Source organism: Neoarius graeffei, chromosome 2 (genome assembly GCF_027579695.1).
Source record: "Neoarius graeffei isolate fNeoGra1 chromosome 2, fNeoGra1.pri, whole genome shotgun sequence".
NCBI lineage: Eukaryota > Metazoa > Chordata > Actinopteri > Siluriformes > Ariidae > Neoarius > Neoarius graeffei.
This window is the reverse complement of record NC_083570.1, coordinates 96481067-96507827: the sequence shown is the minus strand read 5'-3', so window position 1 is coordinate 96507827 and position 26761 is coordinate 96481067. Positions and strand designations below refer to the sequence as shown.

Genomic DNA, 26761 nt, shown 5'->3' with positions numbered 1-26761 from the left:
GCTTGTAAATGGAAGATCTTTTCCCATAATATAATTCAGTCCAAGACTAGATTTAATCTGGAAATCTAACAATAAAAGCTTCACAACTTTTGTCTGTATGCATTACTCTGGGCAAATGGTGATAGATTGCGCCAACAAAATGGCCAAATTATGCAGCTAAATGGTGCTGTATTTTTGTCTCTACTCCTTATGAAACCCTTCTCCAGTCAAGGCTGAAGGGAATTCTCCTATGGCTGTAGCAATGGTGTTATTTTCAATGGTAGTATTCATAATAGCTTTCACTTCTTGTGTAGACTTAACCTAGTTTCTAGGTCTTAGGCCAGTTTATTATGGCTCCAACCGCTGCCTCTTTTCAGTGGAGAGAGTGAGGGCTGCTATTTTTTTCTACTTGGAACCAGTAGAGTTGTCTGAAGGGTTGGCTAGAACACAAGCAGCCTGGCTTTCCATGACACACTCTCTGAGCTGCTGCTGTTTTTGTGTCAGACTAATGTGCTTGGGGTAAATCCCAAATAGTGCATAAGTGACACACAAATGAGATAATCATAGACACTTCATCATTCTGGGACTGGTGAGTGACTGCGTTTTCTTTATGTTAACAACCTCTGTGTGTGTGTGTGTGTGTGTGTGTGTGTGTGTGTGTGTGTGCACGCGCGCGGTGTGTGTCAGTATGTGATGTCAGGCATCCTAATTTTTACCACAAATTAAAATACTCATAGAAAAGTATTTGTGTAAGATTAAGGCTTTTTGTGTTGCATTGTTGTTGTTGTTGTTTTTTAAACCAACAATAAGCTCTTCTTAATTTATATGCCACACCTGGACTTTACTGTACACTTTATATTTAATCAACAAGTATTCCAAATTACAATACACGCAAAATTGCAAACTTTAAAAAACAAACAAAATATGTTACATATCTACAGTTTGATTGTAGGTGAAATAACGTAACTAATACAACAAGCATTTATTTATTATGTATACTATATTACATATAGTATATCTGTACTGCATACAATGGCTATATTGGTGTAATTATTATTATAGATATGTATTTATATGTACATTTTATATTTAAACATTGCATAAAGAATAAAATAAATAACTTACAGGGGGTATGCTTACAAAATCGAAATGTTATGTTAGAGTCATGTGACAAGAACAAAAGAACCTATGAACTGCAGTATCAAAAATGAGCTACATCACATATACCCTGCAAAAGTAAACAGTCTGGGAGATCTGGAATGACCGCTGGAGGGAAAAAGGACAAGAGGAGAGCTTTACTGGGCCTGTTACTCAGTCTGTGCTTGGGGGCTCTTCACCTCCGGATGTCGGTGTTCTCAGGGTCCTCCTGCTCAGCCATTGTGGCATCGAGGCTTGTGCGCCGTGCACCCTGGCCACGATTTCTTGGATGGGTGCTCGATCCCCCTTTGCCAGGCTTTTCTTTGTCTGCTTGACGCGGACCTTTAGAGTGATCGTGTTGGCTTGCGTGGCGCTCCTGATTGGCAAGGGGCGGTGGTGATGAACAGAAGCTCAGGCTGTGGCAGAGGGCACCCCAGTTTTGCTCACATTGTATCCGCACACTTCTACTAATGGCCTCCTTCACTTCTTCACCGCAAGCAAGTAAGATGTTCACCAGTTCCACATAGGGCCTAAGAAAGAAACAAAACATTGTACCTCTAGGACCATGTTGCAAAATACAACACCAAATAGTACATATTTTGGACCAGATGGAATTCTGGGACTTCTGGCCAAAGGCTGGAACTCTAGCTCAGTATGCCAGCAAAACAGAAATGAGAGAAGCAAGCCACTGCACTGGAATGTTATGTCACTGTACTGATGACAGCATGGACCTTCCATGAGACTCTATAAAGACCCATTTAACACTCTTCTGACTTAAGCCCTCCCATTATGCAAGCCTGTTCACAAACGTAGGGTTGAAAAACAGATTTGCCCCCAAAATATTTACATTTTGCTTCTGTCTAATTATATTTAGATGCTGATTTAAGGAAAATAAAACCACCCTTGAGAAGAAATATCTTTGTAAACATAACGCAAACATGTAGGTTTGGGCACTCCACAGTCTTTTTTCTTATGCAAATTTAAGTGCACATAAATGTGGCATTTAATCGAAAGTGGCTTTGTTGGTGTGCTTGGCAGGTTTACTAAGCAGCACTCCATGTAAAGGAAGGAACATGCAGGGAACTAGGTGAAAGACTGGCCTGGAACTGTGTGAGCACTCACCCTTTTGGGAGCAAGTCCTGGAAGTGGATCATCTCCACAATGACATTAACATTGTCCTTAGCCGCCGCACACAGGTTGTGCTTTGTGTAGCATTCACGCTGGAGCTGAAACACCATTTCTTTTATAGCCAGGCACTTTCGACTGATGCAGCTGAATTTGTGCCTCAGACCATGGGCCATGCATTTCAGTGCATCTTTAATGAAAGACTTGCCCTGCAAACATACGTATAAGATTAGATTTTTTCCAGTTGCTTAAGTGCACAGCAGACCTCTAGCACAAGATACAATTTTGTCACACTTGCCAGCATTGCAATACACGCAGTATTCTCAAGCAGAGGGCCTCATGCATTCACATGAAGCAGTGCAATTCCCGCAATGCGAGTTAAGAGTTCATTTATGTTTCAACACAAAATTTAAAGCCCCTCTGTGATGCAGAGCAGGCGCTGCCTTGAGGCTATGTTTCAGGCCAAAAGTCTTCTTCGAATCCACCTGCAACTCTTGAAACCGGAGCTGAGGCTAAGACCACTTGCCATGGGGGGACATGACCTCTGTGAGAGAGCAGAGTATGACATAGTCACAGGGACCAAGAGACATTTCATTACCTGGGAGTCGAACTTCCCGGCATTGTGCAAGAAGGTCAGGCATATTTCCTGCAGTCCCCGGATTTCACACGAGTTGTTCTCGAAGCACTCGAACACGCCACAGCCCACGTCTCCAGCATTCACGAGACAGTGTTGGATCTCAGCTGAGGCAGCAGAGAGAGCGAAAATGTCATTTGTGACTTTAGTAAAAGGCAGACATTTGAGCCTGATCTTAGGATTCCTTTGAGCTTATACCCTGAATGCATTTTCAGACAACTCTGTACTCCGACCTTTCTTTTTATACAAGATTGCTACTTAAGGGCTTGCTGAGTTTGGAGAGAAATAAAGCTGAATGGCACATGAGTATATATAAAGACAAACTTTCACCTCATATGCTTGGAAGATCACTTAGTGCCTATTTTCATCTTTGTTTCTCAACTGAAAACACAAGAACTGTACTTAGAGGACAGATTTAGCACAGAGAAAGAGAGAGCGCAGCTGAGGTAATTAAGGTATGCTATTAAAGTCAAACTGGGAGGCATCTGGCAGTGAGTGCCTGAGCTGTGGAAAAGCAAGGTTAACTGTATGGGGGGCAGGATGAAATGATGTTTATCTCACATTAGAGAAAGGCTGTGAAACTGCAGAAGAAACTCAGTGACGTAGGAAGCTAGCGGAAGAACAGGTAGCTTCGAGGCGAAAGTGTGACGGTGACTGATATAGTCTGGTGGTGCAGTGCAACTACCTTTCTATGTAGTCTTGCGATTAAAAGCCCCAGGAAGGCTTGTATACTGCAAAGAAACCTAACAGTAGTCACTGGTGTAGGTTCTCTGATGTATAAACATTGATGAGCTCACAGAACCATATTCTGGTGTGCAAGATAAAATAATTCACCCAGCAGACAAGTGGCTGATACATTTGTACTGTCAATACTGAGTCACTGGCACAGTACTTGTTTAAAGTCTATGCACATTGAAGATGAAAGGTAGCACCCTGGAATGTTCTTCCATTGGTCCTTCTGGGAAAAAAATGCACAAAGGTTCTGTAAAATAAAACCTTACAATAGTGTTTTTTTTTTCTCCCCATGTCAGAAAAGATTGTATAGAACCACTTTAAAATCCTCCCACCATTAACCAATCATGGAAACCTTGAGGACCTCTTCAGGAGTGTAGCAATCATCAATTAGAAATTTAGCTACCTTGAGGCAGAAGAAAAGCTCTGTGTTTACAGTAGATATGCACAAGTAGTCTTAATAGGCTTAGACATCGTTAAAATTACCTGCTTATACAATATATACATTCAGGGGGGGGAAAGTATTTAAGTGAGGTTTTAAGATATAAATTTTTGTCACATGGATGACCCTCATGGGTGTATCTTTTGTAAAATGTAGTAGATTGTGTAATTTTAATTACAGTATAGACCTTAAGGACTGTGGTTGAGGGAAAAAATACACTTTTAGGGAAAACTAAATATCCCATGCAACATCTTAAAGAAGTTCCTCACTTTGTCCCTATGTGGGACCCTTTAAAGATTTTATGAAGAATTCTACTGTAAAAAAAGATATATATATATATATATATATATATATATATATATATATATATATATATATATATATATATATATATTATAAAGCTAGAACTGTTCAGCATCAACGCATCCAAATAACCCCTGTTTGTAAAAGTGTATGCATTAATGTGTGGCATTAATGGGCTTAAACAGTCCAGTGCATGAAATCGAGCTGCATTATATACAATGCATTATATATAGAGCTGCATTATATACAGTGCATGAAATCGAGCTGCATTACAGGATATACAGTGCATTATATAGAGCCACATTATATACAGTGCATGAAATCGAGCTGCATTATATACAGTGCATTATATAGAGCCGCATTATATACAGTGCATGAAATCAAGCTGCATTACAGTATATACAGTGCATTATATAGAGCCACATTATATACAGTGCATGAAATCGAGCTGCATTATATACAGTGCATGAAATAGAGCTGCCTTATATACAGTGCATGAAATAGAGCTGCCTTATATACAGTGCATTATATAGAGCCGCATCAAAATAATGATAAAAATTCGGTGGTGTTGTCTATGCCTGAGGCATTTCTTCTTTAAGAACGGAAGTGTGCACGATGCAGTCTTTTGCTGTAAGATAAGTCATTATTAGCGCATTAGGGGCTCGCGCCTTGGGTGGACAGCAGCGCCGTGTCCGTGTTGAAGATCGGCGCGCGCCGAGGAAACGTGAGACTCTCGGTTGCTCCGAACTGCTTGTGTTGGCGCGCGCGGGGAATGCGCTCGGAGCGCACCAGCCTGCCGCAGCTTTGCATTGGGTTACAAGAGGCGAGCTAGTGACTCTGCACCTACCTACATAGATGCATACCTACCGTGCACGGCTGCTGTAAATCAGCTCCTGCATTTTCCAGCCAACACCATGAGTCTCTGCAGCGACACTTCTGATCGAATTAAAGTCCAACGGAATGATTTCAGGATTTAGTGTCATGTCGCGCTCTCTAAAAGTTATGCAAATCATTCTGGCTGACACGAGAAAAAAAAAAACTTAATAATGTGTAATGTGATGGATCATTGCATCACTCATGCAGCTCGCGTGCTGCTCCAGGAAAGTTGCGCCCAATGGATTTGTGTTTCCAAGCGCGCAACGTTTCATTGATCAGAGAGAGAGAGAGAGGGAGAGAGAGAGAGAGTGTGTGTGTGTGTGTGTGTGTGTGTGTGTGTGTGTGTGTTTTGCCTGACATCGAAGAAATTCCTAGAATGCAGTTGTTTTGGGCGTTTTTCCCCCCCCCCAGAACACAAACACTAGTACGTGGAAAATGAAAAGCACACTCCACTAAACACTGTTAAAAAGCAACCGTATACATTACCTCTCACTCGCCTACCTTGCGCCGCGCTATTAATAGTTTACGAAGCTATTGGATTTCCGCATCTCCGTGTATTTTGAACGTGATAGTCTTTCCTCGAGATCATAAAACGCAGCGTGGCCATTTTCCGATCAATTAACCTATTTTGTTCCGATATGGCACGCCACTGCGTAATTTACGGCTACTAGGAACTTTTGCGCAAAGAAAAAATAAATCCAGAAATTCAGGTCACAGATTTAAGAGTGATTATTTCGAACCCCTGTTGAGCTGTCTGTGCGCCATCGTGCCTTACCTGTATTGTGTAAGGAGAGTCGTCCTTTCTGGTTGGGGTTTGGACTTGTCGCTTTTTCCGGGTGAGTTTCATGGGCGTCGGTGGTGTCTGTTCCCTCCGTCAGCGCGATCACCGAGAAAACGAGCAGCCCCACAGCAAATCTGGCCAACATTTTTTTTTTCCCCCGAGACACCTTGGATAACCGAGCTGATCAGAGACACAGTGTTTGTGTATGCTGGCGTGTCTCTGCCGGGAATGAGCGCTCTGTAACGGGATGGATGCTGCCTATATCTCCCGCGGCCCGGCCTGTCAGTGTTGATGAATCGGTCGAGCAGGTGTTGTCACGTCGCCGCGGCGCAGCGACCAATCAGAAACCACGACAACCACGGCCAAGTTTTGGGAGGGGGCGGAGGGGGTGGTTGGGGGTGGAGGGTGTGTGTGACTCTGTGTGTGTGTGTGTTGGGGGGGCTAGGGGGTGTGTCCCTGGTCCTTGGCGAAAGTTGCCCCAATGCGCCATAACAAAACTAAAGTCGACTTGTAAGGTGTGTGCGCAAGAGGGTGCATGTTTATTTCCCTTGAGGAATGTACCTAAAGTTATTCATTTATATACAATATAGGTACACACACACACACATATCTCTCTCTCTCTCTCTATCATATTGCAGGATAGTGATGTCTTTCTCACAATATAGGCTGAGCTTTATATATATATCTCATCTCATCTCATTATCTCTAGCCGCTTTATCCTGTTCTACAGGGACGCAGGCAAGCTGGAGCCTATCCCAGCTGACTACGGACGAAAGGCGGGGTACACCCTGGACAAGTCGCCAGGTCATCACAGGGCTGACACATAGACACAGACAACCATTCACACTCACGGTCAATTTAGAGCCACCAATTAGCCTAACCTGCATGTCTTTGGACTGTGGGGGAAACCGGAGCACCCGGAGGAAACCCACGCGGACACGGGGAGAACACGCAAACTCCACACAGAAAGGCCCTCGCCGGCCGCTGGGCTCGAACCCAGGACCTTGTTGCTGTGAGGCAACAGTGCTAACCACTATATATATATATATAAAATTATCTCTAGCCACTTTATCCTGTTCTACAGGGTCGTAGGCAAGCTGGAACCTATCCCAGCTGACTACAGGCAAAAGGTGGGGTACACCCTGGACAAGTCACCAGGTCATCACAGGGATATATATATATATATATATATATATATATATATATATATATATATAGAGAGAGAGAGAGAGAGAGAGAGAGAGAGAGAGAGAGAGTGTATGTTTCAGCCCCTTTTGTGGCTTGAAATCATACCATGTGCATCAAATCTACTGTGACAGGCTACAACACATCATTTTAAGTGTTCACTGGATGCATCTGGACTCATATAACACCAAGTGATAATTCAGAGCAAGGGCTATTAAATGTGCTGTTGCTGTTGTTGTTGTTGCTGTTGTTTTATATGGGCCTATTGCACAATCATAAGCATGTGTATGGCCTCATGATTTTAGAAGCAGCTTTGGGACCAAAAGGTCACCGGTTCGATTCCCTAGATCAGCAGGAATTGCTGAAGTGCCCTTGAGCAAGGCATCTAACCCCCAACTGCTCTCCAGGCTGCTCTGGGTATGTTGTACGTCACTCTGGATAAGAGCGTCTGCTAAATACCATTGATGTATAAAACCATTCACAGTACGACAAGCCTTTTTTTAAGCAAATCCGTGTAAACTACTCAAAGCCACTTAATGAATGAATATAATAATGGATACGCAGACAGAAAGTGTAATTTGTATATTATATGTGGGATTACACACGTGAAGTGTCATCGTTGCCAGGAAGAATGAGTGCAGGCACATGGAAATGAACAGAAGGTGACATTTTACACTGCGTCGCTATGAAAAAGTCACTAATCAACAGACTTAATCATCCTCTGCCTCTATTGTGTCACTGTAGCCAGTGTGTGCCAAGTTCACACAGTGGAGAAAAAGAGGGCAACTTTGCTAATGGCTGGCAGGGATTGCATCATTCAAAACCACCCCCACCCCCAAGGCAGCTGCTCCATTCACACACACACACACACACACACACACACACACACACACACACACACACACACACACAAAAGCCATGTGAACGTGCAGTAATGCTAGACTGACTCACGCGCGCGCGCACGCACGCACACACAGACACAGACACACGCACACACACATACACACGTCAAACAGTCTGATGAGTTCTGCCAACAAAATATGGCACACCACCTAAAAGCCTCCATGATGATGTGGTTTTGATATCACTTCTATTCCAAACTGCCTGGATGTGATTAAGCTATTAATATCCTGTACTGTGGCTGACTGTAATCAAATCGGTTTTTAAGAAGGTATGACATGCTTGATAAATCTGTTTTAAATGATAGGCTATTCACACTATACTAATCCGCCATATAGGATGGAATAATGTCTGGTTTAATGATCACATATCAGGCTGCACTGTACTTATTATTGTCTTGTCCCTGTAAAGGTGACTATAGTAGGGTATACCTTCAAAAATAACTTAAGTCTGGCTACATAATTGGACCTTAAGGACCATTAATGTATCTTTGAAAGCTTTACTCTAAAAGCGAATTAAATGTAAACCTCATACTTCTCAGGCAAAAGATATAAAAGATGTACTCCTCATAATACCATCCCAGTAACAAGGAAAGGTACAGTTTGGACCAAACTCTTGGCATCCTTTCTTTCCGAGACTGGCCTATATGCAGAAAAGGTATATATCATTTTAGATACATACAATGATCTGGGGGCGGCACGGTGGTGTAGTGGTTAGCGCTGTCGCCTCACAGCAAGAAGGTCCGGGTTCGAGCCCTGTGGCCAGTGAGGGCCTTTCTGTGCAGAGTTTGCATGTTCTCCCCGTGTCCGCGTGGGTTTCCTCCGGGTGCTCCGGTTTCCCCCACAGTCCAAAGACATGCAGGTTAGGTTAACTGGTGACTCTAAATTGACCATGAGTGTGAATGTGAGTGTGAATGGTTGTCTGTGTCTATGTGTCAGCCCTGTGATGACCTGGTGACTTGTCCAGGGTGTACCCCGCCTTTCGCCCGTAGTCAGCTGGGATAGGCTCCAGCTTGCCTGCGACCCTGTAGAACAGGATAAAGCGGCTAGAGATGATGAGATGAGATGAGATGAGATGAGATGAGACAATGATCTGGATTGGATTGGAGGCTAAACCTGTATTCTGTGTGTTGATGTGCATTGTTTGGGCTCCAAGTTCTTTCTTGCTAGAAAGACAAAGGTTATTTTTTATTCCAAGCCCTGCATCCTGGCTTTGAATAAAAGTAATGAATCTAATTTTGGAAGTCCAGTTTGTCCTATATGAGAGGAAATTGATCCACCCACATTAACCTGTAATTAAGAAACTGTACAAAAGAAATCACAAACGTCTACCAAACACTCTTCCTCTCTGTGGTACCCAAAAGGGATAATCATAGAACAGATCATTATAGATCAGAAGGGCCAAATCCCAAATATCTCCTTCCTGTTAACTGTATAATGAATGTGTGGGGTGTAGAAGCTGATTTGCAGTCCACTATGTAGTTAAGTAATATATGGTGTTGGCTGATGAAGTGATTTGGGATACAGTCCTAACTTGGGGAAAAAATAGGTCACTCACACTTTTGAGAAATTATATATATATACACACACTACTGTTCAAAAGTTTGGGGTCACTTTGAAATTTCCTTATTTTTGAAAGAAAAGCACTGCTCTTTTCAATGAAGATCACTTTAAACTAATCAGAAATCCACTCTATACATTGCTAATGTGGTAAATGACTATTCTAGCTGCAAATGTCTGTTTTTTGGTGCAATATCTCCATAGGTGTATAGAGGCCCATTTCCAGCAACTCTCACTCCAGTGTTCTAATGGTACAATGTGTTTGCTCATTGCCTCAGAAGGCTAATGGATGATTAGAAAACCCTTGTACAATCATGTTAGCGCAGCTGAAAACAGTTGAGCTCTTTAGAGAAGCTATAAAACTGACCTTCCTTTGAGCAGATTGAGTTTCTGGAGCATCACATTTGTGGGGTCGATTAAATGCTCAAAATGGCCAGAAAAATGTCTTGACTATATTTTCTATTCATTTTACAACTTATGGTGGTAAATAAAAGTGTGACTTTTCATGGAAAACACAAAATTGTCTGGGTGACCCCAAACTTTTGAACGGTAGTGTGTGTATATATATATATATATATATATATATATATATATATATATATATATATATTGTTTGGCGCGTTTATCCACATGAAGGGACTTACAATTAACACCAAAAAGGAAGGAAGGAAGCCTAAATGACCGTCCCTTGAAAGAGTGGCTTAGCTGTGCCCATTGCTTTCCAGGAAACGTTTCAAAAGGAAATTTCACAGCTTGAAGAGGCATGGGCTGCCCGAGTCTGCAGTCCGATCTGGAACATGTGCACAGTAAAATCCGCAGTGTTGTCTCAGCTCTGGAGCAGTTTATTTAAGTCCAGCTGGACTTACATGAACATAAGAGCTCGATTGTGTCTTGGGCTGGTGGATGTTGAAATTACGGTGCCGGTTATTCCAGCATGATATTTTGTTTTAGCAAATAGATAGCTTAGATGCAGGGGTTTCAGATGAACAGTCGAAGAAACTGGAGTACTCTGGCTGTTTTTGCGCACTATTTAGTACACTAGTATGCTGTTTGGGATGCAGCCCTCGTTATTTCTGCGCCTCTCTGCTTCTTTCTCTCTATCCTCTTCCAGCGCAGACTGGGCTGTATAGATGAATGACCGCGTGTCACTAGCTCCGCCCACTCCCCGGACACACCCTCGACCTCGACCAATAAGAGACAGCCGTTCGGACCTCAACCCTGTCATGGCGCGCCACCTCAGTGTGCACGCACGCACACGCACACACACACACCGGGATGATGGTTTTCTTGCACGTATTTTTGTTCCTGTCTCTAGAAGAAGGCACCGCGGATAGATGCGCTGTTACAGAATAAATCCAGTGATTTTAATGCATGCCTACGGGTTTTTGCATGCAGTGTCTGGTCCTGTAATTTGTAGAACAGATGAATACTATTTTCACATTAATGAAGGGAATGTTGTTGTTTATGGGGAATCTTATGCACACTGTACTGGTGTACTATTTAGTCAGTAATTCTATCAGTTCTTGACTGTGAATGTATACTGAAACACAACAATGATTATATATAAAATACAGGTAAGCCTATAGTGAAAGACATGTTTGCGATGAGATATGGCTCCTTTTATTCTCCACGGTAATATTAAATAAATAAATAGCCTTGCTTTGCATAACACGTTACTTTTACCAATTATATAGCCTACAATAAAATATTTGTCATGAAACTTAATAACACAATGTTATTGAAAAGTACTAATTAATTAATTGATTCATCATTTATTAACAATTAAATCTCACTGTCATATGTCAACCATGTATGGCAAGACAATTAAATTATTTTTAACATTTTACTATAAAAGAGGTTCAACGTGACAGTTCGTTGGGTTATTTGTATAATCAAAGCTTCATAACTTCCTAACAGGTTTCTATTTGGACAGATTCAACAATTTTCACTAACCAGGAGCCAAACAAAACGATTGTGAGGTAGCTAGAGAGCTTAGCTATCCAATGGTGCTTCAGTTGTCCAGTGACTGATTTGGTTAAATCTGATCACAAGCAATGTTTAGGTGTGTGTGGACTTTAATGGATACATTGCTAAATAAATAAAAAAAACACTATTGGATATCTATCTATCTATCTATCTATCTATCTATCTATCTATCTATCTATCTATCTATCTATCTATCTATCTCGCTGTGTTATTGATACAACAGCGAGATTACTACTACAGCAGTTATAACAGCAATCTAAATACAGAAGTCTCTTCAATAAAAGAGTAGGGGATAGCGGGGAAACTTGGCACAGGGGATACTTGGGACAGTTTGTATTCCCATAAATTAATTTTAACCAGTCATGTTTTAGATTACATCCGAAGTTAGATGTTGCCCCTTCGAGTAACCCATTTCCTTTGGAGACATGACGCTGGTCACTGCAGTAAGGTTTGTGAAGTTAATATTTTCGTCAAACAAAATTTGTATTTTCTATTTCACCTCAACCTACATTCTATGGTGTAATGTATGCTGGAGAATTCAGGATTTGTTAAAAATTAAAGTATGTAATCTAGAGCTACCGGATATAGTGTTATTTATTAAACTTAAATTCTGGGGGGAAAACATTTAAGTTTTTTTTTTTTTTTTTTTTCAAAATGGCCAGATGGTGAGAGTTGGGACAGTTCATCATGTTACAGTTTTTCCCCCCTTGTGGTTTATAAATGTAAAATTGTTTAGATTTTTTTTTTTTTTTTGTTAAAAATCTGGGCATGTCCCTACATGAGGATGAAGCTTATTGAGAATGGAACTGTTTTATCTTGTCAGGTTTTGGGTAAACTGGCATTTTTCTATCGCTGTACAAGCATTGTGTGTTCACACAGTTCATATATTACAAGTTTTGATAATAAATAAAAAATAAACATGCAGGCCCAGATATTTTATTTTTGTTCCCTGTCTCCCCACTATGTCCCAAGTCTCCCAACATAATGTCCCATGTCTCCCCTTAATGTCTCATGTCTCCCTGTAAAAAAATAATGACAGAATAAGTGAAGCCTGAAGGCCAGTATATGTGACAAGCTGAGAAACGAATGTTGTCATAAGAGGGTATAGTAAATACTCTCAATATGAATGCAATATGAATGTGACGCTACCTGCAGAGAATTTCACACAATCCACAAAAATTGAAAACTTGTCCCAAGTCTCCCCACTCCCAACTAATGATAGTGAGACATCAGACATGAAAAGTGAGATGAAAACTTTGATGAAATGATTATATTAGAAAGAAATCTTATCTTTTCAGAAATAAAATGTTGAATTTGTTTAACAGTGTACTGTATTAGGGTCATTTTAGGTGGAAAAAAAAAACTTTGAGGGACATGAGGGTGGGGTGATATTCCTTGATAACAATCTCAGAATTTCCGAGATTAAAGTCATAAATTTAAAATAAACATCTTGGTTATTCTCAAGGATTATAAAGTCATACATTTCAGAGGAAAAAAAAAACTCAGAAATTCCAAGATTAAAAAGTCACAAATTTCTGGCACGTTGCTCTGAACGTCTTTAGATGCTAAAAAAAAGGCTCCCTTTAGTGTCTAAAACTGGTGCTTTCTTTTTTTTTGATACTTCCCCATGTTCCCTGTAGTTTTACTGTCAATCTGATGGAGAAGTTTAGGAATAATACTAATACTACTACTAATAATAATAGTGTGTGTGTGTGTGTGTGTGTGTGTGAGAGAGAGAGAGAGAGAGAGAGAGAGAGAGAGAGAATAAGGGAGTGAGGGAGGGAGAGAGTGAGTGATTGATAGAGGAATTATATTTGTCAGGCTTTTTTCAAGATCAGTGACGGGTGGAAAATTGCCAGTGAACTCCCATGTGTTTGCTCGTGTGTGTATGTGTGTTTATATACTACTCAGGATCAAATGTCCCCACAAGGATAGTAAACTCTGACAATTTTGACCTTCTGGGGACATTCGGATGGTCCCCACAAGGAAATTGCTGTTGTGTTTTTTAAACAAAAATAAAAAATAAAATAAAAAATAAAAGAGCCAAAAAGTTTCCTTTTCATTACTGAGGTTAGGGTTAGGTTTAGGTTTCAGGCACAGCATTAATTAACTGCAATAAAAATGATGTCAGTGGAAGGTCCTCACAAGGATAGTGAGACAAATGTGTGTGTTTGAATAAGTTATTATGCACAGTTAAGTGCAGTTCACTATGTGTTATGATGGCAAAAAAAGAACTGGTGGAGTAAAAACAAGAAAGCCCACTCTGGTGTGTAATAAACTCACCTGCCTTGTGAAATGAGCATTAACAAGCAGAGTGCTAATGCATGTCCTGCATTTTTATTTACCTCAAACAATATGCTATTCTTGTGTGTCCGTTATTTATATTGCAAATTTCTGACAGTGGATAAGCAAGCTTTTAGCATCAGCATGGCCAACACAATGGCTGTGGTGAGAACTGATCTGGGAGTCACCGACTGATAAAGTGCTGGTTCTGGTTTCACTAGCTCATCCCAATTCTGGGGGGAAGGAGCCACTCTTTGTGTGGAAAATCCCTTACAGAAAAATTTCAAAAGTGATGATGTTGTGATTATGTGAATAATATGTGATCACGTTTAATGAAATGAAAGCACTTCATCACTTCATGAAAATGCAAGTAAACACCTGACATTGTGTGAACAATATTTGAGCACATGACAAAATAAAACCACATTCTATCTGTGAAAAAAAGATGAAAATGAATAAGTGTCAAAATCCAGTATGAAAATAAAAAGCACATGCATCATATGTTAAACAACATTTGAAAGTAAATTCAGAATCAACAAATTATGTAAAAAATCACATCACATAAAAATCAAAATCACATAAAAATTGATAAATTATGTAAAATTTCACAAGTGAAAACATAACATGCATTACACGTAAAATTTACCATGTGAAAATCAATCATTACAAAAATCAGATGTGAAGCATGAACCCATAAGCCCTGCATGTGAAAATAAAAGAAGTATATGAAAACAAACAAATAATCACCTGTGGGAAAAAAAATACATATAATGTGAAAGTCAGCATGGGAATTTTGTATGACTTTTCTGTAATGGATAGGCATGGTTCCAGCCCTATCTGGAATGAAAATGAATAAAAATGTATCTCTTGCAAAATTGTCGATGATGATATCTGTTAAGAACTTTAAAATGTATTCTGGTGGTGTAGTGGTTAGCACTGTCGCCTCACAGCAAGAAGGTTCCAGGTTCGAACATCATGGCTGACGGGGGCCTTTCTGTGTGGAGTTTGCATGTTCTCTCCATGTCCGCGGGGGTTTCCTCCAGGTGCTCTGGTTTCCCCCACGGTCCAAAGACATGCGGTTAGGTTAACTGGCTACTCTATGTTGCCTATCTATTGTACGCCGTCGAGTAGGCGAAAGGATGGTTCCACAGTGTGTGACATCAACTGTCAAACATGGAGGAAGAAATGTGATGGTTTGGGGCTGTTTTGCTGGATCCAGGGTTGGTGACTTGTAAAGAGTGAGAGGCACCCTGAACCAAAACGGCTACCACAGCATTCTGCAGAGCCATGCAATACCCTCTGGTATGTGCCTAGTTGGTCAGGGGTTCATCCTACAACAAGATAATAACCCAAAACATAAGTCCAAGCTATGCCAGAACTACCTCAGGAAAAAAGAACAAGATGGTAAGCTTGAAAACATGGCGTGGCTAGCACAGTCTCCAGACTTAAACCCCATTGAGCTGGTTTGGGATGAACTGGACAGAAGAGTGAAAGCAAAGTAACCTACAAGTGCCACAAATTTATGGGAATTTTGTATGACTTTTCTGTAATGGATAGGCATGGTTCCAGCCCTATCTGGAATGAAAATGAATAAAAATGTATCTCTTGCAAAATTGTCGATGATGATATCTGTTTAAGAACTATTAAATGTATTCTGGTGGTGTAGTGGTTAGCGCTGTCGCCTCACAGCAAGAAGGTTCTGAGTTCGAGCCCAGCGGCCAGCAAGGGCCTTTCTGTGTGGAGTTTGCATGTTCTCCCCGTGTCTGTGTGGGTTTCCTCCAGGTGCTCTGGTTTCCCCCATAGTCCAAAGACATTCAGGTTAGACTAACTGGTGACTCTAAATTGACCGTAGGTGTGAATGTGAGTGCAAATGGTTGTTTGTCTCTATGTGTCAGCCCTGCGATGATCTGGTGACTTGTCCAGGGTGTACCCCGCCTCTCACCCATAGTCAGCTGGGATAGGCTCCAGCTTGCCTGTGACCCTGTACAGGATAAGCAGTTATGGATAATGGATGGAAAATGTATTCTGAAAGCTAGAAGTACGACCTTTGAACAAATTCCTCGACAGTTATTATTTTATAGCGTGCATTAATAAATCAGGGGTATCGGTCATTGTGACCTCTTACTTTGATTGCCCTGAGGATGAAGCAAGCAGTTGAGGTCATGTCATTTTTTCGCATGGTGTTTGGGCAGAGAGACAGGACAAAGGCTCAGCCTGACATAATAATCCCACATAATGAGCCAGAGAGCAAGAGATGTGGTCTTCATCATGGGTGGCACATAGTGTCATAACCGGATGAGCAAAGATGGCAGCAATGTTTGTGTGTTTTTGTGTGTGTGTGGTGGGGCTTTGGCTTCCAGTGCCAGCATTTATATGTAACGAGGCAACCAAAGCCTTTTCTGGGTTATGCTGCTTTTCATTAGACCCAGTGATGCTATATTGCTATATTTATCGATGTGAAGGACAAAAAAAAAAAAAAATCAATCAGCCACAGTGTGACACATTCACTCCTCATTAGACATGAATGGTGTATTGTGGTGGACTGGGGGTCTCAGCAGATCATTAAAATCCCCTTTTCCCTGTTTACTTTTTGTTAAATAATAGGTGCCCTTTTACCCACAACCAGTGATGATGCATGCAGTGGATTGAGTGTTAATTGGCAAATTGCTACAAAAAAAAGTTCCCATAGATTGAGACTGACGTCTTTCTCTGTCTCTCCCAGGTTCTATTCATCTCCACAGGGATTAGTGAAATAAAAATAGCTTACTATGTGGCAAAAATATACAAAAGTGTATTTACTAAAGTCTGTTTCAGCTGTATATGTACAGGATGTGTTGTGACTAGCATGCATAGCCATTTGCTCTTTTTCACTGCAAGCCGCCTGTGTCTAATCTTGATATTTTAGCATTTTTCCCCACTAAAGACATGCTTCATTTGTAACACCAAAGTAGTGCTGGCCAATGACATTGGGAGTTCAAGGGCCATTAAGTTAAGACTTTAATACTCAGGGAGGTTTTCATGATCATTGTTAAAAAATTTGTAACATCTATTATGTGGTTCAAGAATGAAACAACCATTTTACTGACCTTGACAGCAATGTAAATAGGAGCTAAAAATCTGAACATACATAGCTAAAACTCATAAAATCATTAAATCAATTGGGGCATGCTGTTATAGTAAAATAATCAAGCAGAGTTACTTTTACCAATTTATTTTTCAAATAACAGCAGGTCTGGTCATTTTATATGTATCATCTCATCTCATTATCTCTAGCCGCTTTATCCTGTTCTACAGGGTTGCAGGCAAGCTGGAGCCTATCCCAGCTGACTACGGGCGAAAGGCGGGGTACACCCTGGACAAGTCGCCAGGTCATCATAGGGCTGACACATAGACACAGACAACCATTCATGCCTACGGTCAATTTAGAGTCACCAGTTAACCTAACCTGCATGTCTTTGGGGGAAACCGGAGCACCCGGAGGAAACCCACACGGAGAACATGCAAACTCCGCACAGAAAGGCCCTCACCGGCCACGGGGATCAAACCCAGACCCTCTTGCTGTGAGGCGATAGCGCTAACCACTACACCACCAAGTCGCCCATATATATATATATATACACACACACACACATATATATATATATATATAAGCTATGCACCATTCTACAAAGTGCTTTATTCTTCTTATACCACAACAATTTGCCAACATTTACAATATTTTATTTACATATTAATGAATCATCTCATCTCATTATTATTATTGTCCATAAGACAAGTTAGTTCCTTTTATCCCTGACATTACAGCAGCTATAAACAGTCTTTCCATCACCTGACTTTATTCTCTCTTGACATTAATAAGAGAAAAAAAACTGCTTGTCATCTTACTGAGAAACCTCAGTGTCCTCTGTCATGAAGAATGTCCTATGACAGGAAACTTACTGACTGTTACAAAGCACTGACAGTGGAGACATCATCCATAAATCTTATATCAACACCTCCTAACAAACAGTTTCAGTGTATCAATGATTAGATGTTTACACTGTTAAAGAATAAAACATTTTTTAATGCATTTATTATTAGTCTTTGATTATGTGACAGATCTGCCATAGAAGTCCCTGTGAGTTGTTACGATAGAAATGCTAACATTAGAATAAGCACATTAATATAATCCTGTGGTTTGCCTTGCAGCCGACACTATTAACAGAGCTGCTGTTTTTTAACAATTATTTGCTAAAGGCAAAGTGAATATCGGTGAATAGTAACTGAGACAAAGTTGAGGTTATTATTCACCAATATTCACTGAGCCTGAGGCAGATAATTGTTTTCATATAAATACACAGGTAATAATTTTAAATAAATAAATAAATAAATAAATAAATATATTTTTAAAAATAATTTATTTCAAACTTCAAAACCAGCGTGCAAATGTAATAAAGGCGCGGTGTAGACTTGTGTCACTTATCTATGCCAACTCACATAAAATACTTTGTTTTGAAATGGATAAAATAAATCACAATTCCACCTTACCTTTGAATAGTTTTAGACCAAACTTCATAGCATCTTTAGTGCTTTTAGGAACAGCATTTTCTTTCATAACTTACAGTGAGGGCGGCACGGTGGTGTAGTGGTTAGCGCTGTCGCCTCCCAGCAAGAAGGTCCGGGTTCGAGCCCCGTGGCCGGCGAGGGCCTTTCTGTGTGGAGTTTGCATGTTCTCCACGTGGGTTTCCTCCGGGTGCTCCGGTTTCCCCCAAAGACATGCAGGTTAGGTTAACTGGTGACTCTAAATTGACCGTAGGTGTGAATGTGAGTGTGAATGGTTGTCTGTGTCTATGTGTCAGCCCTGTGATGATCTGGCGACTTGTCCAGGGTGTACCCCGCCTTTCGCCCGTAGTCAGCTGGGATAGGCTCCAGCTTGCCTGCGACCCTGTAGAACAGGATAAAGCGGCTAGAGATAATGAGAATGAGAATGGGATGAGAACTTACAGTGACGAAGCGATTGGCCGCCATTTTGCCAAGTCGCTCGAGGTGATTATTGAGAAATAATCTGAAGTTCTCAACCAATCAGCATGCATGATTTCCAATCATCATCTCTGTATTTCTACTAAAGGAAATTAATCAACACCTTCTGGCCCATCAGATTCCGCAGAGTTCAGCAATACTGTGGTATAACTTGCATTACTGCATTATAATTGTTGCCTATTACAAAGTCACTGTCCCATGTATAACCAGGGAAGGATTTAACTTTAGATGGCAAAATATGTTCTTAAAGCCAGAAATACAGCTTGTAAAATCCTCCATAGTTATTATTTTTATGCTGTATATTTTAAGCTCCCACATCATTACAGAATAGTTTGGGTCTTTAATACTGTGGAAACATGGAGCAGTTTTTCAAAAGGTTTGCACTGAGTCCAGTATCAGCACCGCAGCGTTTCAACGAAAAAGGGTCAAATAATTGATATGATCGATTTGGCCCTGGTTGTATTTGAAAGTACCTCACGTGGCTGGTCGACCCTTCACATTAATCTTCTGCATATTTTCTCACTAAGCCTTTTCTCCAACATCAGAGCCCCTTACCTTAATTGCACTATTGAGACAGTAGCTGGCAAAAACCAAGAATGCAACACAAACTCTCCCACAAAAAACATATAAAGGAGTGAAGTGATAAAACAACCAAACAAAAAGATTTTTAACACAGCTGGAATCTAATTATAGTTTCCATGAAGCCCTGGCCCATAAAATCCACTTCCAAAGTTTTTCTTCCAATCGGCATGCATCTAATGAACTTCAAGATGATCCAGTGATGTTTTTGTTTCACTGAAGCAGCATTTTCTTTCTTTCAAAACTCTATATATTTTCCTTGTGAACAAACATGCCCTTGTTTGCCATCTTGTTAAGCCACATGTAGCCTCTGGCCCAGATGTAATAAAGGCTGCGTTGCAATACACATCGACTACAACTACAATTTAGTCATTACAAATTCAGCATTAAATATCAGAAGTTTTCTTTTTAATGTCACACCTTGTCAGAAAAAGCAGAAAACTTCATAAGCGGGGAAAACTTTGGGATAAATAATAGCTGTTCATTTTTTCTGTCTCAGCACTCTGATGCACTTATACAACTTTTGATTTGTACTCTTAATGCTCTCTCTGTCTCTCTCTCTCTCTCTCTCCAGCACTGGTCTTGGCCTAAAAGTTTTCCATACAGAGTTGTAATTTTATAATGGCTGAGAATTCAGTAAATTGATGCCAAATTCTAGACTGACAAACCAGCTTGATAAGAGAGCAGTCTGGCTTGGTTTAATGATAGGTCAGTTGAATCAAACAGACTCACAAATGCATCATCGCAAGACACTCTAATGATATAATAGCTCAATAATAGTCATGACACCCACACAACAATGTTTGTGATTTTGTTTAGACAGAATTTTTTATTGTCATTCATGGAAAATGACCCGGTAATCTTGATCTCCTGGGCTTTTGTTGATGCTTCTCCCTCCTGCTTGTGGAAACACGTTGTCCTTTTTCCGAGAGACGGTAAGCTTAGACATTGAAATGAGATGAAGCGAGCTACTACGAGTGTCAAAGCTCCTAAAGAATTCTGGGAATGCTTCCCCATAATTATGACATTTGTAGCATAGCACCTATCAGCACCCTTTCTTGACCTCAGCCTCCTTATAACACTGTATTAGGATGAATGAGTATAAGTCCAGTCAGCACGGGCACATGACCTGTGAGTGTAACTGCATCTTCAGTTTGTACTTTATGGGTATAAGGGTCAAGGCTTGGCAAGCTTTGTTAGCAAGTCTAGTCAGAGAGACAAGACATCTGAAGGAAAATAATTACCTTGCCCAGGACGGAGTCCACCAGGGGGCGAGGTATTGTTTTCGGTTGGGTTTCATTGTTTCTTTGTTTTTTTGTAAACTATATTACGGGAAAATGGCTGGGTCAATCGTGATGAAACTTTCAGGATAGATGGGCATTGGTCTCAAATAGAACCTCCAACATTTTGAGGGTCATCCGGTCAAAGTCACCAAAAAGGTCCAAATCATTTTTGTTGTGTCTACTGCCTCATATAGAGGCGCTAGCTACTACGTCATCGTGTTGTAAGAATGTAAGTGTAACGATCACACACTGCACATGCACATACACATGTTCCGATTAAAATGGCCAGTGAGTATATACAATTTGGTTCACCATTCAAAATAAATGGACTAGACTAAAGAAATCGCTTTCAGACATGTTTATGCTTATTACAGAGGGAAAGTGCGTTCCACTGAGCTCTAGCGCCGGGCCATTTCCATGAAATAAGAGTTTGGGTCATGGCGACAGCGTGTGTATGTCAGCCTCGGTTCGGAAGTTTCAGTTTCGAAAACTGTAAGAGGTAAGAGTAGAATAATATAAAGTACAGACACTTGGTGTATTTTACTTCTGTGATTTTTAAATTGTTCATTTTTGGATTATGCTTCATTTTTGTGGCTACTGCCTCACAGAGTAAATATATATATATATGCTATATTTACTGTATGGACATGGGATTAGAAAACAATTTGATTTATAAGCAGTAGCCGCATGTACCCATGGGGTACCTCATCTCATCTCTCATCTCATTATCTCTAGCCGCTTTATCCTGTTCTACAGGGTCGCAGGCAAGCTGGAGCCTATCTCAGCTGACTACGGGCGAAAGGCGGGGTACACCCTGGACAAGTCGCCAGGTCATCACAGGGCTGCCATGGGGTACCTATTTTAATTTTTTAACCTATTTTTATCTTCCTTCATATTCATTATAAGCGCTACTGGGAGAGGTTTGTTTTGCCTGGCAACACTTGTTACTCTTTTTTTTTTCCTTTACATATATTTTACTCTGATAGAGAATCTGTCAAAAAATCAAGAGCAATACTCAAAGACATAATGATATACACAATATGCATCATGATATTTAGTTTGGCTGAGGGGCCACGTTACAAAATACAAGAAGTATTTTTTTTCTTCATGTAAGACGATAAAACAGTGCTGCTGAATTCTTCAATATTCAGAATTTTCAGTAGCAGCAGCTCTGACAAGAGCTCTGGCTGTCATTTAAATCATAATTTTATATCAATACACTTGTAAGACATTATATTTAATCATATGTTTTTTTTTGTAAAGAGACAGTTATTTAACATTAAGGAAGGAGTCTCCAGTGTCAGCTCCAGTTTTCAGCCACATGGACACTTTTTGCACTTTGTGGTTTCTAGGTAACATGGCAAGCTCGTGAGGAAATGGAAGTTTATAGCTGTTATAATATCAGTGATAACAGAAACTAACTTGTTTGTTGCAGGCACTCCACAACAGTAATTTTAATGATAAACAGTTGTAATATCATTTCTTAATTATTCTTTTTAAATTTAATAACTGACAAATATGCTGTATTATAAGAGGAATAAAAGTGTTGGTGTGTGGTGTTATAGGAAAATAAGAGGTTTGGGGCATCACACAATTATATTGTTGATTATTTCCTATAAGAACATGCCCTTTCATGATTTATTTGTCACTTAATGTAATAGTTAACAAAGGAATTGAAATTAAGAGAATAGCTAAAAATGTATGTTAATGTGCAATCAGTAACACAACTACTATATATATATATATATATATATATATATATATATATATATATATATATATATATATATACACACACACACACACACACAATAGATAGTTTTCACATGACGTCACAGAGTCGGGGATTCCCTAGTGGCGGCCATCTTGCGGGTCAAGCTCACCGTACGGGTGACTGAGCACACATTGTAACGCGCAAGTACAAAGTCTTCAAAAGAACCCAAGCAGGCTATTTAAAGCTAGCAATGGTGCACACCTGTTGTATTCACGGCTGTCGTAATAGGTCAAATGATGAAGTCAAGCGGAGCACTCATGGAATTCCCACTGTACGGGAGCACGAAGGCGAGCAAACAAACAAACTCAGCATACAAAGGAGAAATCTATGGCTTGCGAGAATCAACCGCAAGGATTATCAGCCTTCCAAACACAGCAAAGTCTGCTCCGATCATTTTATAAGTGGTAAGTTGTTTAAATAAACAATCAATTGTGTTTAAGTTTGTTTTTGGAAACCAAAACATCATGTAAACAATCTCTGGAGAATGCCTAACTGGAACCGCTGAGTGTACGTTTACATTGTAATGTACACTTAATATCGCTCATTTGTCATGTTTCTATTTGAAACTTGTCACTTCACTCATGCAAGGGTCATTTTTGAAAAACATTTTAGGTCTATTCTGTATGATTTGATTTGTGTTTGGGATGCAAACAGCGTGCCTTTTGGCGGATGCCGCCTGAATCGCGCAGATCTGATTTTTTTTTTAGGGGGGGCGTTGGAGTGTCTGATTATAATTTCAAAGTAAATTCTGTATTAAAATTACTAAATAAGCAAATCCCTTACAGTCCATGAAACAGGAAGTATAAGGATGAGAAAAAAAACAGTTTAAATCGGAAAGCTGCGCACATTTGCGCAACCCGAGCGGTGTGCAGGACTGCGCAAATGTGCGCAGCTTTCTGATTTAAACTGTTTTTTTCTCATCCTTATACTTCCTGTTTCATGGACTGTAACGGATTTGCTTATTTAGTACAACCCTGATTCCAAAAAAGTTGGGACAAAGTACAAATTGTAAATAAAAATGGAATGCAATAATTTACAAATCTCAAAAACTGATATTGTATTCACAATAGAACATAGACAACATATCAAATGTCGAAAGTGAGACATTTTGAAATTTCATGCCAAATATTGGCTCATTTGAAATTTCATGACAGCAACATATCTCAAAAAAGTTGGGACAGGGGCAATAAGAGGCTGGAAAAGTTAAAGGTACAAAAAAGGAACAGCTGGAGGACCAAATTGCAACTCATTAGGTCAATTGGCAATAGGTCATTAACATGACTGGGTATAAAAAGAGCATCTTGGAGTGGCAGCGGCTCTCAGAAGTAAAGATGGGAAGAGGATCACCAATCCCCCTAATTCTGCGCCGACAAATAGTGGAGCAATATCAGAAAGGAGTTTGACAGTGTGAAATTGCAGAGCTTGAACATCTCATCATCTACAGTGCATAATATCATCAAAAGATTCAGAGAATCTGGAAGAATCTCTGTGCGTAAGGGTCAAGGCCGGAAAACCATACTGGGTGCCCGTGATCTTCAGGCCCTTAGACGGCACTGCATCACATACAGGCATGCTTCTGTATTGGAAATCACAAAATGGGCTCAGGAATATTTCCAGAAAACATTATCTGTGAACACAATTCACCGTGCCATCCACCGTTGCCAGCTAAAACTCTATAGTTCAAAGAAGAAGCCGTATCTAAACATGATCCAGAAGCGCAGACGTCTTAAAATGGACTGTGACAAAGTGGAAAACTGTTCTGTGGTCAGACAAATCAAAATTTGAAGTTCTTCATGGAAATCAGGGACGCCGTGTCATTCGGACTAAAGAGGAGAAGGACGACCCAAGTTGTTATCAGCGCTCAGTTCAGAAGCCTGCATCTCTGATGGTATGGGGTTGCATTAGTGCGTGTGGCATGGGCAGCTTACACATCTGGAAAGACACCATCAATGCTGAAAGGTATATCCAGGTTCTAGAGCAACATATGCTCCCATCCAGACGATGTCTCTTTCAGGGAAGACCTTGCATTTTCCAACATGACAATGCCAAACCACATACTGCATCAATTACAGCATCATGGCTGCGTAGAAGAAGGGTCCGGGTACTGAACTGGCCAGCCTGCAGTCCAGATCTTTCACCCATAGAAAACATTTAGCGCATCATAAAACGGAAGATACGACAAAAAAGACCTAAGACAGTTGAGCAACTAGAATCCTACATTAGACAAGAATGGATTAACATTCCTATCCCTAAACTTGAGCAACTTGTCTCCTCAGTCCCCAGACGTTTACAGACTGTTGTAAAGAGAAAAGGGGATGTCTCACAGTGGTAAACATGGCCTTGTCCCAACTTTTTTGAGATGTGTTGTTGTCATGAAATTTAAAATCACCTATTTTTTCTCTTTAAATGATACATTTTCTCAGTTTAAACATTTGATATGTCATCTATGTTCTATTCTGAATAAAATATGGAATTTTGAAACTTCCACATCATTGCATTCCATTTTTATTTACAATTTGTACTTTGTCCCAACTTTTTTGGAATCAGGGTTGTAATTTTAATACAGAATTTACTTTGAAATTATAATCAGACACTCCAACGCCCCCCCCTAAAAAAAAAAAAAATCGGATCTGCGCGATTCAGGCGGCATCCGCCAAAAGGAGCGCTGTGAATATATAAAGTTGTATATATCAGACAGCCTTTAAAGTTTGATGAAGTCAGTTTCAGGCTTTGGAGCAGGCTTTGGCAGTTTCAGGCTTTGGCAGCCCTGCATAGTCACTTGAAAATGCATCTTTGTCCACTTCGTAGGGGTCAATTCCCCCAATCAAGGCCAGTTTGGCTGCATACCATTGTCGTGAGATGTCGTCTAATGTATCTATATACTTCTGTTTGCTTGATTTTGCCGACATTGATCTTTATTTTAGAAAACTGACTATATAACTTCATAAATTCGTCCGAGATAACGTAGCCGGTAGTGGCGATGGTCCGTTTTGTTTGCCCCGCAAGATGGTGGCTGGGGGGCGTTCCCCGGAATGCCGTGACGTCAGTGAAAACTATCAACTCCAATGAATAGCTTGAAATGGTACAAAGGTAGGTGCTGAACTGCCAGAGGTAAAAAAAACAAAAAAACAAAAAACAAAACAAAACAAGGTAAGGTTACCCCAAACTGAAAAATAATGTACATTTCAGAATTATACAAAAAGGCCTCTTTCAGGGAAAATGCAATGGGTTAACAATTTAAAGCTGTTCTGCAGCAATGAAGGTTGATCAAGCCTTGAAAGCTGGTGCTACTAATTCCTATAGGTGTTCCAACTTTTCTTGATTGCTTACAACCCTCTCTGTCTGCATAAAAGCAGTGTTGGAACACACTGTGGTACGGTACCTTACCCTCGTGAGCATCAGTTGAACAGTATTGTACTGCAGAAAGTAGTGTGTTGCTACAAAAATGGCGAGAAAAAGGCAATTAACAATGGAAGAGAGACAGACCATCATAACACTTAAAAATGTAGGTCTTTCCTACAGAGAAATTGCCAAGAATGTTAAGGTGTCAGTGAGTACAGTTTTCTTCACCATCAAAAGGTACTCAGAAACTGGAGGAAACTCTGACAGGAATACCCCTTTTCCACCAAATCAGTTCCAGGGCTGGTTCGGGGCCAGTGCTGGTGCACAATTCGTTCAACTTGCGAGCCAGCTGAGAACCAGTTTGCTTTTCCATAGCTCGCGGTGCTAAGGGAAGCCACGTCATTACGTCGCTGTATACATCAGTTACGTCGCTGTATACGTCAGTTACGTCGCTGCGTTTGCATAAACCTTGGCGCGAATATCGAAGCAAAAACAACGCGGAAGAAGCAGCAGCGGCAACAACAATAATAATAATGGATGACTTCGCATTTGTACAGCTGCTGCTTCTTGTCGCTTAAAAATGGCGATCTTTCGTGGTCTTGTTATTGTTGTTGGTCTTAACAATTCCGCCCCCCCACTGACATAAGCGGTTCTTTCCTCTGGCCCAGCAGAGAGTTGGTGCTAGCCTGGAACTGTTTTTTTCTAGCCCCAGAGCCAGTTCTTTGTCAGTGGAAACAGAAAACCCGGTTCCAAACTAAGCACTGGCCCCGAACCAGCCCTGGAACTGCTTTGGTGGAAAAGGGACAGAAGAGGTCTGGCAGACCCAAAGCCATAACTGAATT

At 40.5% G+C, this 26761-nt stretch overlaps 1 protein-coding gene across 1 annotated transcript; it reads right to left on the bottom strand.

Annotated features, from left to right (window-relative positions):
* Positions 1-913: 913 nt before the first annotated feature.
* On the bottom strand, positions 914-6295 carry stc2a (stanniocalcin 2a). Its single transcript, XM_060910686.1, has 4 exons — positions 6004-6295; positions 2840-2982; positions 2239-2450; positions 914-1646 (listed from the first exon to the last, which is right to left on the bottom strand). Exons 1-4 carry the CDS (start codon positions 6152-6154, stop codon positions 1313-1315), a joined length of 840 nt encoding a protein of 279 aa, XP_060766669.1. The 5' UTR covers positions 6155-6295; the 3' UTR covers positions 914-1312.
* Between the last annotated feature and the right edge of the window lie 20466 nt (positions 6296-26761).

Excerpts from the sequence above, each read along its gene's own strand:
- stc2a (XM_060910686.1), bottom strand. The coding sequence starts at position 6,154 with ATGTTGGCCAGATTTGCTGTGGGGCTGCTCGTTTTCTCGGTGATCGCG. Across the intron at positions 2,983-6,003 it reads ACTCTCCTTACACAATACAG|CTGAGATCCAACACTGTCTC; the intron begins GTAAGGCACGAT and ends CTGCTGCCTCAG. Across the intron at positions 1,647-2,238 it reads CAGGACTTGCTCCCAAAAGG|GCCCTATGTGGAACTGGTGA; the intron begins GTGAGTGCTCAC and ends TTTCTTTCTTAG.